At 42.0% G+C, this 16,449-nt stretch overlaps 1 protein-coding gene across 4 annotated transcripts in view; it reads left to right on the top strand.

Moving 5' to 3' along the window:
* LOC143837573 (protein argonaute-4) overlaps positions 1–16,449 on the top strand; it is a 39,511-nt gene that overhangs the window by 18,523 nt on the left and 4,539 nt on the right. For all 4 annotated transcript variants that reach the window (XM_077337564.1, XM_077337565.1, XM_077337566.1 and 1 more), the window contains 16 exons: positions 2,106–2,271; positions 3,057–3,177; positions 3,918–4,099; positions 4,654–4,790; positions 4,875–5,009; positions 5,955–6,042; positions 6,514–6,661; positions 6,743–6,862; positions 7,457–7,585; positions 7,791–7,924; positions 8,399–8,583; positions 9,105–9,264; positions 10,543–10,858; positions 11,755–11,889; positions 12,592–12,693; positions 14,006–14,205. In XM_077337564.1, the coding sequence (XP_077193679.1) occupies positions 3,073–3,177; positions 3,918–4,099; positions 4,654–4,790; positions 4,875–5,009; positions 5,955–6,042; positions 6,514–6,661; positions 6,743–6,862; positions 7,457–7,585; positions 7,791–7,924; positions 8,399–8,583; positions 9,105–9,264; positions 10,543–10,858; positions 11,755–11,889; positions 12,592–12,693; positions 14,006–14,205 (2,276 nt within the window). In that variant the 5' untranslated portion in view covers positions 2,106–2,271; positions 3,057–3,072. The remainder of the gene's footprint in view (positions 1–2,105; positions 2,272–3,056; positions 3,178–3,917; positions 4,100–4,653; positions 4,791–4,874; positions 5,010–5,954; positions 6,043–6,513; positions 6,662–6,742; positions 6,863–7,456; positions 7,586–7,790; positions 7,925–8,398; positions 8,584–9,104; positions 9,265–10,542; positions 10,859–11,754; positions 11,890–12,591; positions 12,694–14,005; positions 14,206–16,449) is intronic.

Here is a 16,449-nt window from a genome sequence, read left to right as displayed (position 1 = left end):
GCTCTCAGTAAGGTGCTTTGCTTCCCCAATGTGAAGAAAGGGTGCAAATGAAGGAAATAAACTATACCACTTAGGGGAGAAGTGCTATATAAATACAGAAAGCTAAATCAGAAATTGAGAGTGAATTACTTAAAGCAAATAACTAAATCAGACTTTACAAAAAATGTTAGCACTATAAACCTCAGATATATTCTCCATATAATCTCTCTGAGCAGGTCATTGGTCCTCAATACCTATGGTACTTCTGACTCCATAGGATTAATGGAGCTTCTTTTGAGTACCCAAATCAATAAACTTTGGTTGTCCTTCATTCATGGTAACCAAGAAATAGTATTTTTAACCCAAGAGCAAAGAGCCCTGTGTACTCTTATAAGCAATCTCACCTTTTAATAGTACCAATGTTGGGTGTGGTACATAAAATGCTTTCCAATAAAGGAAGGCTGAAATATTCTGGACTTTTAGCTTAGGAAAAACACCTAACTTCTGGACATAAACAAGCAACTATGAACTATGCAGGGGGAAGAGTAAATAGGTGTTTCCCTCCTGTCTCAGTAGTAGAATTCTGGGGGTATCCAGTGACCTTGGTGGTGGTGGCTGTTGTTATTGTTGTTATTAGTATTATTATTGCTAATCTGATGTGAACGTATTGTTTTCAAAATGTTTGAAAGTTGCTTTGGCTAAGAATGTTGCCACTTGGGTGAGTAGAACACCTGCAGATCAAACATTTGGGGTTGGTGGGGGTATTCTCTGCTTCTAATTGATCATGTAAGTCTGTGGTCCCCAACCTTTTTATCACCGGGGACCACTCAACGCTTGACAATTTTACTGAGGCCCAGTGGGGGGGTAGTTTACTCCTCTACTCTCAACCACTGCCCTAACACTCTCTGATCGCTATGGTAATGTTTAAACATCCCTTCAAAATAAGATACAGACACGCCACAACAATGAACATAAGGAACATTTTATTTTCATGGAAATTTTAGCTCATGACAATGACAAATCAATGGGAACCCTGAGCTTGTTTCTCTGCAACAAGATAGTCCCATCTGGGAGTGATGGGAGACAATGACACCCGAAGTGTGTTGTAAAGGGCCGGGGGGGGGGGGAGAAGGCATCCTTCGCGGCCCACCTCCAATTAGTCGACGGACCACATGTGGTCCGCAGCCCACAGGTTGTGGATCGTTAATGTAAGTCACTGAGAATGAAACAAGCTTGGCTTTCACAATTGTTTTTATTAGAACACAGACATATGATTGCATTAGAACAGCCATTCTCAACGGAGGTGATATTGTCCTTGGGGGGGTGGAGGTGGGGGTGGGCTGGCACGTTTGAAGTGGACCAGAGTGGAGGCCAAATTGTTAAGGGGGTCCCTGATAACTGAACCAATAAAATACCCTTTTTGTCACCTATGCCATTATTAATTACTAGAAAGTTCAACTTTCGTCAAGGGAATGAAAATCATATAATCCATTCCTTTGTGTATGCTTGAATTAATGCACTCAAGGGGGAAAATGAAGGCACATGCTTATCTTGGTTGAATGTCCTAGAAATCTTTCTTGTGTATATATAAGACAAGTATAGTATGGTTAGCTGACCTTTAGCTTAGGCCTTCCTTAGCCTAGCTAATTGTTCAAGTGGCCAGCCTATTTCAGGGAGCCTTGGAGCCTGAGAAGAGCCATGGCCAAAAAAAGGTTATGAATGGCTGTATGACAATGACCAAACTAATAGAATGATATGAAAGTCTACTGTGGTCTTAAATGTGGTCTTTTCTAGGAACTGAAGAACTGGTAATAGGGAATTATACATAATAACTACAAGGAAATTGCTCATGGGGCTTTAATTTTACAGGCCATAAAGAAGCAAGACTTGCCTATAAATGGTAACTATGGTCTTTGGTTTGGATGTGTGCTGTATCAGTGAATATTGGCTAGAACTGTCAAAGCTATGGAATAGTATGTTGTGAAGCATCACCTGAGCAAGTAAATTAAGTCTTTAAAAAAAACAAATGTCACACCATCTTGAACTGGAGTTACTGGAATACTTTTTTGATGGGATTAATTGCCAGTGGTAGGTTGTCTTCTCAAATATTTTCCCATTTTTCACAGGGCCGCCAGCCAGCCTTTTCCAACCACCCCGTCGCCCCGGTCTGGGCACAGTTGGGAAACCGATCCGCCTCTTAGCAAATCATTTCCAGGTGCAGATCCCTAAAATTGACGTTTATCATTATGATGTGGATATAAAACCAGAAAAGCGTCCCCGGAGGGTGAACAGGTATGGTTAATGGATAGCATCTAAAACATTTGTAACTGTTCTCCAGCTATTGTATATTTTTCAATAGGTGGTTTGAGTAAAAAACTAAAGTGTACATTAAGCTTTGGAATGCTAAAATTAGTTGCTGAAGAACCATGGAATGTTCCTGTACCCAACCTGTCAACAAACCTGATGAGAAGCTGGTATTTTTTAGAAACTACCTTATTCTTTGACTAAACTTCTGTACCTCTTCTTTATCTTCAGGCAAATAAAATATGTATAAACATTTGTGACTAAAAAAAAAATAGGAAATTTCTGGATCATGCCCAAGGTCCATCTTCTTCACAGTACCACAGCTGGCAACTGGATTTCCCCCCAGGAAGTCCACAAATCAGTCACAAAGCAAGGAGCCCTTCCCTGTTGCACCCTTGCAGCCCTTATTCAGTGGTGCGCTGCCAATGATCATGGAGATTTCATAGCCAACAGCTGATTATAGACAACTTCTCAGATAATGGAGGCATGATGGTGAATTCCACTGATTATATATTGTCTGAAGTCTCCTGGTCATCCATTTCATTGGTTCCAATATTAATAGGAGAGAGTGCTTTAATTTAGGGATGATGGTATCCCATATTGAAGCTCTTTCAATACTTTTCTGATATACTCTGTAAATACCTGCTTGTTTAGCTAAGTACTGTTGGTGCCTCTCCATCTTGACATGGATGCTTCCAGTACTCTAAATGTGTGTGCCTGTAATTTGACTTGTCATTTGTACTAATCTCTATTTAACTGGCAATTCTTTCTAGGGAGGTGGTGGATACTATGGTGAGACACTTCAAGATGCAGATATTTGGGGATCGGCAGCCTGGATATGATGGCAAAAGGAACATGTACACTGCACATCCTTTGCCCATTGGCAGGGATAGGGTAGGTGACAAACCTTCTGAGATGCTTTGCTAAGCCCTTACATGCTCAGGATATCACGCTTAACTTAAATTGCTGCTTATTTCAGAAATGTAGAATATTAATTAGTATCAGCTTTTAAGCACATGTAAGTAGAACATTCCTCAGGAGGCTTGAGAGAAGTTAAAGATCATTGGCAATGGCTTGGTTCAAATGTACATTTTTTTTTGGCAGAAAGCCATTTTTGATGTTGCTGCAGCCCATGTAGCAAAGGATACCTTGTGCTTACCCTGCAGACTAGTATGGTTTGGCATTATGATTGAATTAAACTAACTGTGGGAGAAGGCAAGAGATGTTGAATAGGATTTGCCTGCTGTCTGGAGAGGACCACTTTTTAACTCTGCTTTTCCAAAGAGCTTTTATTTATTTGTTTTATTTTATTTCTATTTTTGATCCATTCTTAAATGAAAACATTGTATTTTTCAGGATTGGTGATTTTTTAATTCTTCCTCAGGCCTCAAACATTGCAACATCCTTCAGACTTGTAAATACACAGAGTGAGGATACTTCTGCTGCAAATGTAATCTAATGCAGTTAAAATAGCCCTAATTCCTTAGCTGCCCTGGATCAAGTTTCTTTGAAACTGCTTGTTGACTTATAAATCTGCACTCTCTTGAAGAATTTTAGTAAAGTTTTAAAAAATCAGCCTTCATGGCAACTGTATTGCATGGCTTAATGATACTTCATGATTGTGTTTCCTTCAGGTGGACATGGAGGTCACTCTTCCAGGTGAAGGGAAGGACCAAACCTTTAAAGTGTCAATCCAATGGGTGTCTGTGGTCAGCCTTCAGCTTCTCCTGGAAGCTTTAGCAGGGCATCTGAATGAAGTCCCAGAAGACTCCGTACAGGCACTTGATGTCATTACCCGGCACCTTCCCTCTATGAGGTGAGTTCTTTTGGGTATCTTTCTAATAGGTCTGTTCAGTGTTGGGAGGAAGCTAGTTTAGGTGTGTCTTTTTGTGATACACCTCTCCCATCATGTTGGTGAAAATAGGTTATGGATTTTAAAAAACACTGATATTTCCAATGGATCAGGGCCTAAAAATTTGTTCAACACCCTTTGCCCTGTCAACTGTAGCACTGACAGAATGTCTTGTCTAAATGCAGAGTCTTTCTCAAAAACAAAACTTGATGTATAGACTCGCCCATTCTTACTAGAAACCAGAAGTCTTGTAGTTCCTTAAGGGCTGCTCTATGAACTGTGGCTCATGAAAACTCATAGTGACGTAAGTTTTGTTTGACTTTAAGATACCACTGGCCTTTCATTTTATTTTGCTACAACTAACATGCCTACCCTTCTGCAATCTTCATGTGCTAGAGTCAAATTCATAAAATGGCTCCAGTTCATGAAGACTTTAATCTTGAAGTGCCAAAGACTCCTTGTTGCTGTTTGTTGCAATGGACTAACCTAGCGTTTACTCTGGAATTCCTTCTCACTAGGTACACCCCAGTGGGCCGCTCCTTCTTCTCTCCCCCAGAAGGATATTATCACCCTCTGGGAGGTGGACGGGAGGTGTGGTTTGGATTCCACCAATCTGTCCGACCTGCTATGTGGAACATGATGCTCAACATAGATGGTACGTGAGAATCTCCTTGATTAAATGACTGTACAATTTTCTAACCAATTTTGTCTAAGTATCCTTTTCCCCTTCCTGTTATAGTATCAGCAACTGCTTTCTACCGTGCCCAACCTATTATTGAATTCATGTGTGAAGTCTTAGACATTCAGAACATCAATGAACAAACAAAGCCCCTTACAGATTCCCAGCGTGTTAAGTTTACCAAAGAAATTAGAGGTGAGTGTTTTGAATTGAACAAATATAAATGATGAACCAATAGCATGATTTCAGGTTGGGGCAGGGATCTGTATATTCCCATCTTTATAGCTGAAAATGAATGTTGGATCCACAACCATAAGTGCTTTGACACATCCTTGGGAGGTGGTGGGTTCTCCATCTTTGGAAATTTTTAAACAGAGGCTAGATAGCCATCTGATGGAGAGGCTGATTCTGTGAAGGGTCAAGGGAGTGGCAGGTTACAGTGGATGAGCGATTGGGATGTGAGTGTCCTGCATAGTGCAGGGGGTTGGACTAGATGACCCATGAGGTCCTTTCCAACTCTATGATTCTAGGATTCTAGTTATGGCATACGTCGGTACTGTTCACCACTATACAGATTCTATTTCTTATTCTGTGGGATTTGTTTGTGTATGTGTATATATATAGTTCAGGATAGATTATTATATATAGATATAGATATATAGATATATGAATTTGTAAACCACCCTCTCCACCAGAGTGGACTCAGGGCGGTGAACAACATATACTCAATATCAATAATAAAATTAAAATCACAACTAAAACCATTCTAAAACAATTCTAAAATGTATAGAAGCCAGAAACCTGGGTGGGGTGCAATATAGGAGGGAGGCCAATCTGATGTCAATATGGATGCCAACTATTTTACAGGCTGATGGAACTGATGGAACTATTTTACAGGCTTTCCCAAGGCCCTGAAGTTTTCTGGGAGCTCATTCCACCTGGCAGGAGCCACGGTCGAGGCCAGCTGAATTTCTTTGGGGCTGGGGACCACTAGCCATGTAAATCCATGTAAAATAATCTTCATGGTATCCCCATAGTGTAGATAGTGGCTTTTATTAAGAGAGCAGGCATTTTAGACATAGCATCCCATTCCAGAGACTAAATCAAGTTCCCTACTTCATTTCCCCCCTGAATTTGCAGGTCTAAAAGTAGAGGTTACTCACTGTGGTCAGATGAAGAGAAAATATAGAGTTTGCAATGTCACTAGACGACCAGCCAGCCACCAAACGTAAGTATGGCCATTCTTGCTTTGCTTTTAAGATTGCCTGTCCAATAGTTTAGAAATTCAGGTTGCTGATACTTCCTCTCCTCCTGATGGAACAAGTAACTTTTATAGAGAGGCATGAAGATATTGCATAACCAAACAAATTTAAGTTGACATCATTAGGCTTAGATAGTTTTAGAAAAATGTGTATCTGTTTATGATCTCATCCCAAATTTATAATCTCATCCATATTACTATTCGTGAGTAGTAAATACTGTTAAATGATGAATGATCACTCTGTATTGTCAAAGTCAGTATTAAATTAATTGTGTATTCTAATATATATATTTCTATATATAATATTGATTCTAACTTCAATAATGTAATTTTTTATTAATACAAAATGAATAAAGTCACAAAAGTGTATTCAAGTTGCATGGTAGAAATCGTATTACTTATGAAAACTCATCAGAGTAATGCCTCTTCTCATCCCAGGTTCCCTTTGCAGTTGGAAAATGGACAGGCTATGGAATGTACAGTAGCTCAATATTTTAAGCAGAAGTACAGTCTGCAGTTGAAATATCCTCATCTTCCATGTCTCCAAGTAGGACAGGAGCAGAAACACACATATTTGCCCCTTGAGGTAAAATAACATGGCAATTTCATTTCTTCAATGCCATTGTATTGCAACATACTCCCCTTCATGCTGTCTTTCCATTCCTAGGTGTGTAATATAGTGGCAGGCCAGCGTTGTATCAAGAAACTAACAGACAATCAGACGTCGACTATGATCAAGGCAACGGCACGGTCTGCACCTGACAGGCAGGAAGAAATTAGTCGACTAGTGAGTAACTTTGGCTTGTGCTTATGGAAAAGGAAAAAAAAAGAATCTTCAGCCCACCGATTCACAGTGTGCTTCTCACAACAGGACTGTTGTCACTTTTCTAAACCACTTCCTTGTGTCCAGGAGGTTTCTCAAATACTGGGGAGGAGGGGTGGGGTGGAGTTCATTATGGTCTGGAGCATATAAAGTGTGTTAATGTCAAATAATGTTTCTGTCGCTGCCTATATTGACTTCATTTATACCCTGCCTTTCTCCCCAGAAGGACCGAAAGCAGCTTACATTCTCCTCTCCCCATTTTATCCTCACAGCAATCCTGTAAAGTAGGTTAGGCTGAGAGTATGCGACTGACCCAAAATCACTCAGCAAACTTTGCTGATAGAGTAGAGATTTGAACCTGCGTCTCCCAGATCCTAGTCTGACATACTTAACTATTGCACCATGCTGAGTCTCAGAAAATCTCTCTTTGTGATGTACTTGGGCACATCTGTGTCTAAAGAAACTAATGAAATTAATTGATTTTGGTTTTGAGCCTGGCTTGTACAGGTGAAATATCCAGAGAAGACTTTGTACTCATGAACTGCTCTCTGTCTCTAGGTGAAGAGTAATAGCATGGTAGGTGGACCTGATCCATATCTGAAAGAGTTTGGGATCGTCGTCCATAATGAAATGACAGAGCTGACAGGCAGGGTGTTGCCTGCACCAATGTTGCAGTATGGAGGCCGGGTAAGTCCTCAACAGTTTGCACAAAAATGGGCGCTAGACAAATAGCCGGGCAGCATTTAATTACTAGTTTTTTATAAATTAGAAAGTTGTGTTGAAAAGATAAAGCCAAAATATCTACTGAACCTGAACAAACTGTTGCCTTTATACACCTGCTAAATATATTTCTGGTAGACATTTTATTTTTATTTTTTCCATCTTCCTTTAGAACAAGACTGTTGCTACACCAAATCAAGGTGTTTGGGATATGAGAGGAAAGCAGTTCTATGCTGGCATTGAGATTAAAGTCTGGGCTGTTGCCTGCTTTGCTCCTCAGAAGCAATGCCGGGAAGACTTGTTAAAGTAAGTAGTGGCTTATTTATTTGTGGCTTCTGATGACTTGTGCTGTTTGCAGTCATACGTTGAAGGGGAAGTCAGTCTACGTTTCTTTTGGATTGCATACCAGGCAGCATACAATTACTTGAGTGACGAAGGGAGCTTTGACTCTGGTAACCGATACTGAGAAATTACAAGTCAACAGCTTAAGAATTCCTTGATGAATCACATTAAGGACTTGTCTCATCTTTACCCTGTTTCCAGCAGTGGTGAACCAGGTGACTTGGTGTACACTAAAGGAGAGATGGCTGGCACCAGCCTCTGGTGCTCAGCCCGTATGTTTAGCTGTTTCCATTAGAATCCATGGCTAAAAGCTTTTAAGGCTTCTCCTCCAGGAGCTTGTCTAATCACAATACCGTTGATGCATTGATGGAAGACCCATGGGATTTTAAACTGTTGAGTTGCTGTTAAGTTCAGACTTCCTCTGAATTTGTTATATAGGAGTTTTACTGACCAGCTGCGAAAGATCTCCAAAGACGCAGGCATGCCAATCCAGGGACAGCCGTGTTTCTGTAAATACGCACAAGGCGCAGACAGCGTGGAGCCTATGTTCAAACACTTGAAGTTAACCTACGTCGGCTTGCAGCTAATAGTCGTTATCCTCCCAGGAAAGACACCAGTATATGGTAAGTTGGGGGAGAAGACCTCGACTGTTTAACCAACAGTAATAGAACCATCACTGTGACTTGATAATATGCACATGATGCTACCTCTTTGGCTAATCAGCATAACTTTACCATTTACAGTATGCTTCTATAAAGGTAAAGGTATCCCCTGTGTGAGCACCAAGACATGTCTGACCCTTGGGTTGACGCCCTCTAGCTTTTTCATGGCAGTGCCTTCCCCAGTCATTACCGTTTACCCCTCAGCAAGCTGGGTACTCATTTTACCGACCTCGGAAGGACGGAAGGCTGAGTCAACCTTGAGCCGGCTGCTGGGATCGAACTCCCAACCTCATGGGCATAGCTTTCAGACAGCCTTTCAGCCGCTTACCACTCTGCGCCACAAGAGGCTCTATGCTTCTATAAATTGGCATTAATAAAAGAACAGGTTCTTTCTAATTTGTACAAGAGCAGAGTATCCATCCTAGTTGAACCATAAAGTGGGTGAAATATCGTGTAAGGGGACTTCTTGGTTTCCTTTTCAGCTGAGGTCAAACGTGTTGGGGATACTCTCCTCGGCATGGCCACCCAGTGCGTTCAGGTGAAGAACGTGGTGAAAACCTCTCCACAGACTCTGTCGAACCTCTGTCTGAAGATTAATGCAAAGCTTGGAGGAATAAACAATGTTCTCGTACCGCATCAAAGGTCAGATTACGCTTAAACCTCGTTGAAAGGTCTCAATGTAGTAGACACATACCCAGTTGATTTTGATGTACCTCTTAGTGCTATTGGTTTAGAATGCAAGGTCTTGAGAATGCAGAATGACCAGCCTGATTAAAATGTTCTAGATTTCTCATTTCTAGCATAAACGTAGCTCCATTTTGATTGCTTCTGAGTTACTATCCAAGGACAAGAAAATCAATCTTTGTTTCTGGTTTTGCGTTTTCATCTCTTTATGGTGACCAGGGCGATACTCTTTTCCATGTAACAGCCTGTTTTCTTCCTATTACTACTTGTAGAACAGGTTACCAGCAGCACAATTTTGGGCACAATTACTCCATCCAAGCCCATTCAAATCAGTGGACTCAGATGTGTAGCTGCAAAAATCCAAACAAAGCCACATTATTTCCCTTTCCAGCTAGGGGTTTCCAAATGTACAGTTCTATGCAGAATGTTCTGGTCTAAATAGAATTGTGCTGTTCTGAATTAATAGTTAAAATTCAAATAAAAAGCAGGTTGCTTTATTCAAATGTGTTGTAGCACACTACCTTATTTTTGTTCTTATGCTACAGTAGTGACATGTTTGCTTGCCCTGGCTTGGATGCTGTTACAAAGCAGGGTTTCTCTCCCCTGTGTCGTGGAGCATCCCTGTGTCTCCATGCTTTTCACCCCCTTTCTTGCAACCTTCCCAATCCTGCATTGAGGTGCTGGTTGTGAAAAGATGGTGACAAATCTTCAAGTCGGCAATTTGATGTATTACAGAATTATAACACCTGTCTGCAAGTTCCTCTAGATTCCCAGGTTTCATTTCTTTAAGTATAATCTAGTCCTTTTCTTTGCAGAGAGATACCTTTCTCGTATCTCCTTCACAGTGAAAGGGACTACAGTCTTAAAAAAAATAAAAGCTCAGAATTCAGAAAAACTAGTAGTATAAATCATAACTCAGCTGGCCGGCTCAGTTGTGCCAAACTAAATACTGAACTTCTGTGGAACTGTACCCAGAACAATGTGGCTTTTTGCTTTGCTTGATCAGTTGCTGAACTACCTGATACTACCTCCAGGTCTCACCCAGCCACTACACAGCTGGTGCTCTGACACTGGGTTTTGGTTCTGGCTCTGCAAAACGTCTGAGCTAAATTTGTGTAAGCAAGCACCTATGTTAAGCTGCAAGTGTAGAATATTAATGTCCAGCTATTTGTCCTTCCTAAAGAGTTTTAAAATTAAACTCTTCTCCACCCCCCTACCCCCCATCCATTTGAGCAGGCCCTCCGTGTTCCAGCAGCCTGTGATCTTCCTGGGAGCCGATGTCACTCACCCACCCGCTGGGGACGGGAAGAAGCCTTCTATTGCTGCTGTAGTAGGCAGCATGGACGGCCACCCCAGTCGTTACTGTGCTACGGTGCGGGTTCAGACCTCCCGCCAGGAAACTTCCCAGGAGCTTCTATACAGTCAGGAAGTGATCCAGGATCTGACCAACATGGTGCGAGAACTGCTGATCCAGTTCTACAAATCCACCCGTTTCAAGCCCACACGGATTATCTACTACAGGGGAGGCGTATCAGAAGGGCAGATGAAGCAGGTATTGCTCAGGAAACATTTGCTTGGAGTGTGATGGTTGTGAAAGATTGCATTTCGTTCTCTCCCGAGCATGCAAAACTCTAACAAAGCCTACGTGCTTGTGGAGAAAAGAGCCTGTGTCATGAGATAGCATTTTCACTTGGTCAGCATACAATGGGTGTGGGTTTTGCTTTAAATGCACCTGTTCCAAAGGAGGACCACATACTTAGCAGATTGAGCCCCTGGAACCAGTTCTGAGATCCTAAGACATCAACAGGCATCAAAGTTTGCAGCTCCCATGGATATCCCCTGCCCCCTTCACTGCTTCTTCTCTTGTATAGGTTTGGCATGTTGGAAAACACCAATAAAGCATCAGCTGGGTCCTGATTCTGGCTAACTGCTGCATTTTTCTTCCAAAGTGATAACGATATTCATAAAAATGAAGTAACAGTACCATGGTTTTTCTGATGGAAGCCATTTGTCTGAATTAGTTACAATCTAATGAGTTGCTCCTACGTAGCTAGGATTTGGTTTAGTGAAAAGCATTCCTTTTCAGTCCTAATCCTATGCTAGCTCCTTAACTACTAAAGAAAGGGCTTAATCTTTGCAGTAGATGCTGTGTTATTCTTGGGTGTGGAAATGTAGCACTATTAGAAAGGTCTGATTCCTCGTGTACCTTAATCTGGTTCTGTCTGCTATGTGCCAGCAGGCTGTCCTAACGGTAGCATGTGAGAGATCGGTGTACCTTGTGTGATGTTGAAAACCTTTACAACCCAGTTTTTCCTAACATTATGTGTGATTTGCAGTGAAACATCCCTTACCCGTTTCCTTTATAGAAAGCAGCTCATTATGCTGTGAATGTTTTTCCCAGGTTGTGTTTATGCTGGGAATCTATCTAAAATATTTTCTCAATCTTAGGTAGCTTGGCCAGAACTTATAGCAATCCGGAAGGCCTGCATCAGTTTGGAGGAAGACTATAGGCCAGGAATCACTTACATTGTTGTGCAGAAAAGACACCACACAAGACTTTTCTGTGCTGACAAAACAGAAAGGGTAGGTAAAGCAGAAACTTCTGAACACTGCACAGTTGCAGCTGGATGCCATACATCTTTTTAGGAGTGGGGGGGGAGTTCATGTGTATTTCATAAGGTCCCTTTTTTCTCATGCTGCAGTTGGCATCTTATAGAAGCTTCAAATCTAAGTTCTTTGTCTAGATCATCAGTTATATAATTTGAGTGTTGTTATTAGGTCACTTCTGATCCTTTGTGACCAGCTCAAAGGCCACACTGAGAACCAGTAGCCTCAGTGTGGCTTACAGACTGAAGCTATAGTACAAGTTTTGACCCAGCTGTGTAGCATCTTTGAGGTACTCCAATAATATGCGATAATTTATAGTAGCTGGTTGTAAACAAACAAGTTTGGGTTGTTGTAGAGATCTGGAAACTGTTGAAGAAAGCTAGAGATTAAACTGCATTGGAACAGTTGTCACTTCTTTCAGCGGATACTTCACAGCCACACTCTGAATTTTTTGATGTCATTGTTCTGGCTGTACCTGATTCATGTCAAAAGGGCCCAGTAGAGGGAACTGGCTGATTGCTAGTCTACTCAGGTATTGGGTTCTGCCCCACTTTGCTAGTCAGTTGTTGTACAGTGTGTGCTCTGCTCAGACACACACACACACCCTGCTTCATTATGGTTCTAAAAGTGTGTTGTGAACAAATTTGGATTTGCTTATTAACTCAGTGAATCTGATAGGTTGGGAAAAGCGGCAACGTTCCAGCAGGCACTACTGTGGACAGCACCATCACGCACCCCTCTGAATTCGACTTTTACCTCTGTAGCCATGCAGGGATTCAGGTAAGCAGCCTTCTTACTGCATCTCAGTAGCTGATGGTTTGTTCTCCAGTTCACGTCTGCTAATGCTGTCATACACCAGTGGCAGCTTTTCAGTTAAGCCAGTGACATTATCTTGAAAGGCCTTAATGTAAGAACAAGTACTCTCAATCCCTGTGAGAATAGAATCATATAATCAGTGTTGGGATGGGCCATACAGGCCATCTAGTCCAACCCCCTGATCAATGCAGGATTAGCCGAATGCATCCAGGATAAGCATCTGTCCAACTGCTGATCGATGACCGCCAGTGAGGGGGGAGGTCACCACCTCTTTAGGCAGCCAAATACAATAGTGTGCCTTCTGGAAGCCACTGTGATTATTCCTTTTGTTTTACTCATTTGCATTATTGATCCCCAGTCGTTCTCCAACAACAAAGATCCAAAACAGCTTAGATAGTTCTCCTGTCTTCCGTTATATCTTCACAACAACAACCTGAGTCTGGCCCAAGGTCACTCAGCAAACTTCCATGGCATAGGATGGATTTGAACCTTGGTCTCACAGATTGTAGTCTAACACGCTAACCATTATACTACCCTTGCTGTTTATTCTTAATGAGCGGCAGTCACTTATGACTTGAAATAAACCTTTCCCCCAGAAAAATCTGTTTATCAGTCCCTGGGTGTTTAAACTGCACCATTCAGAAAGGAGGGGCAAAAGCCATCACTAACAGGTATCTATAAAGATAGATTCAGGTGGGTAGCCATGTTGTTCTGAAACAGTAGAACAAGGTTTGAGTCCAGTGACATCTTTAAGACTAACGAAGTTTAACTCCAGGTATAAGCTTGAATGAACATACATATGGAAAGCTTATAAAAAGGTAAAGGTAAAGGTATCCCCTGTGCAAGCACCAAGTCATGTCTGACCCTTGGGGTGACGCCCTCTAGCGTTTTCATGGCAGACTCAATACGGGGTGGTTTGCCAGTGCCTTCCCCAGTCATGACCGTTTACCCCCCAGCAAGCTGGGTACTCATTTTACCAACCTCGGAAGGATGGAAGGCTGAGTCAACCTTGAGCCGGCTGCTGGGATTGAACTCCCAGCCTTATGGGCAAAGCTTCCAGACGGCTGTCTTACCACTCTGCGCCACAAGAGGCTCTTAGAAAGCTTATAACCAAAATTATATTCCATTGGTCTTAAAAGTGCCACTGGACTCAGATTTTGCTCTAGCAGGTACCTAGTCATCTTTCTCAAGCATTGAGAAATATAATGAGTGAGTGAGTGAGTAAATAGTCAGCATTCTCAATTTGTGATGTGTTTATGGCTCTTCTTCTGCACAGGGAACCAGCCGCCCTTCTCATTATCAAGTCTTGTGGGATGACAACTGCTTCACTGCTGACGAATTGCAGCTGCTGACATACCAGCTGTGTCACACCTACGTCCGGTGCACACGGTCTGTCTCAATCCCTGCTCCAGCGTACTATGCCAGGCTGGTAGCTTTTAGGGCAAGGTACCATCTTGTGGACAAAGACCATGACAGGTGAGGAATAAAGTGTACGCTTCTTTTATGGTGCCTAAGAATCCGTTAGGTCGCATTCTATGCAAATGGTGATCCCAAAGCGTGGCTGCCTTCTTCTCATTGTAGCTTTAACTGGTTCTAGAATTGTTTTGCAGGGAAGTGGCATGTTTCTCCATTGTAAAATTAGGAGTGTGGCACTTCTGGCTGTTTACCCCTGCTGTATAGGCAACATTCGTGTGCCTTCCCGTACCGAGGAGGACTCCTTTCCTGCATTGTAGCATAGAATTGTATCTCAGCTTGCAGTGCTCTGGTTAAGGAGGATGGTGGAGATACTGAGGCTGCCTGAGCAGGGCACAGCCACACAAGAAGTCTCCCTGTTCAAGGGATTTCTGAGCAGCAACCATTAAAGGAGTACTTGCCCAAACTTTGGGGATTCTTCTGGAGGAGCCACAGTAGCAGAGAAGATCTTGGGTTCAGTTTCTGACATACTTAGTAGGAGTTTCTGGAGGCAAGGGCAGGGATAACTGCCAGTCACTGAAGAGTGCTTCTTGCCTCCTGTTATAGCGGACAGTTCCGGTTTCATTCCATCTTCATCGAAATCAAGCAGAAAGTCTCTCCCTTTGTTCCCAATGCTTTGCTAACAGCTTTCTTCTTTTTCTCCTGTCCACATGCATCTCCTTTTATGAAGACCTATTTTTCCTCCTAGTTCAGAAGTTTTTAATAATGTATAGTTTGAATTACAAGTGGGTCAAACTCCCTTCTCCAGAAGGGCCAATGACATTGATGCAGTGGGCCCCTGCATCCTGTCCCATTGAGTTGCTTGTCATTGAGTGCTGGGTGCAGATGTGTGGGGGACCTCTGCCTGATGTGGACTTGAGGTAAGTCCCACTTGGGTAGGAGGAGCATGATGAGATGTGTTTCTCCTAGATCTGGGGTTCTTCTCAGCACTTGCCATGAGCAAAAGATTATCGGTGGTCAGTTACGTGGGTTTCCCAGAAAAATACGTATTGAAACATTATCCAGTTCTTGCACTTGGTAGCCCAAAATTTCCAAAGTACCTCATGACAACTTTCTATTCTAATAGCAATCCAGACACCTGAACATATTATTGAGAGAAGAATAAGTCTTATGTACAATTCCAACACTTATTTTTTGCACAAATTATATCATGCATTTGCTTTACATTGCTTATTACAGAGGAGGGGAAACACTGGAAACTGTTAGTATGTTAATTTTAGGTCACCCCCAAAACCTCACGCTGTGATGTAGACGCATTTATTTCAGGAAAATTTAATATCTTTTGTGGATATTATTGGGAAACCTCAGTTTTACTCTCACTCTTTGTGGCAGCACTTGCTAGTTTCACACAAATTGGTGATGACCATATCCCTTTCAGCATGTGAGAAAAAGACAAGGATATAAATCTAAATAAATGAATGAATAAATGTTAGTTTTGATCTTGAATTGACCTGTACAGACAGTCAGGTGAATTCATAACTTGATATTTTTAATGATATGTATTAGTAGTTGTACTTGCCTGCTGCCATTTGCAAATCAGTATAATAAAATGAGTAAAGTATACGCGTATACTTTTACACAATTCTTATGGGTAATTACAACTTTGAAAGTGATACGTTTGCCTGATAGTACTTTAACAATACTATAGTACTTTAACAATAAGAGCCTCTTGTGGCGCAGAGTGGTAAGGCAGCTGTCTGAAGGCTTTGCCCATGAGGCTGGGAGTTCAATCCCAGCAGCCGGCTCAAGGTTGACTCAGCCTTCCATCCTTCCGAGGTCGGTAAAATGAGTACCCAGCTTGCTGAGGGGTAAAACGGTAATGACTGGGGAAGGCACTGGCAAACCACCCCGTATTGAGTCTGCCATGAAAACGCTAGAGGGCATCACCCCAAGGGTCAGACATGACCCGGTGCTTGCACAGGGGATACCTTTACCTTTTACCTTTACTTTAACAATGGCATCTGATTATTGATTATATGAAACAATCTTCAGAAATGGGAACATTTCCACAGAAAAATCAAGCACTAAAAAGTTTACAATCCCACATCTGCTGTTCAGTCCAGGGAAAGGGCTTTTTTGTTGGTGGTTCCAAGTTTCTGGTCAGCAACAAGTGTTAAAGGTGAATATGACAAGTGTGTGAAGGCTATTGACTGTCAATCTTCACTATTTAAAGTTTCCTGCATTTGAGTTCTGATGCCAGCTTGTGCACACTTACTTTTCTCTGTGCTGTTAACTGGATGGGTATGG

The sequence above is a fragment of the Paroedura picta genome, chromosome 5 (assembly GCF_049243985.1).
Source record: "Paroedura picta isolate Pp20150507F chromosome 5, Ppicta_v3.0, whole genome shotgun sequence".
In the NCBI taxonomy this organism is placed as follows: Eukaryota; Metazoa; Chordata; class Lepidosauria; order Squamata; family Gekkonidae; genus Paroedura; species Paroedura picta.
The sequence above is the reverse complement of the archived record's forward strand: the minus strand, read 5'-3'. Positions and strand labels throughout refer to the sequence as shown.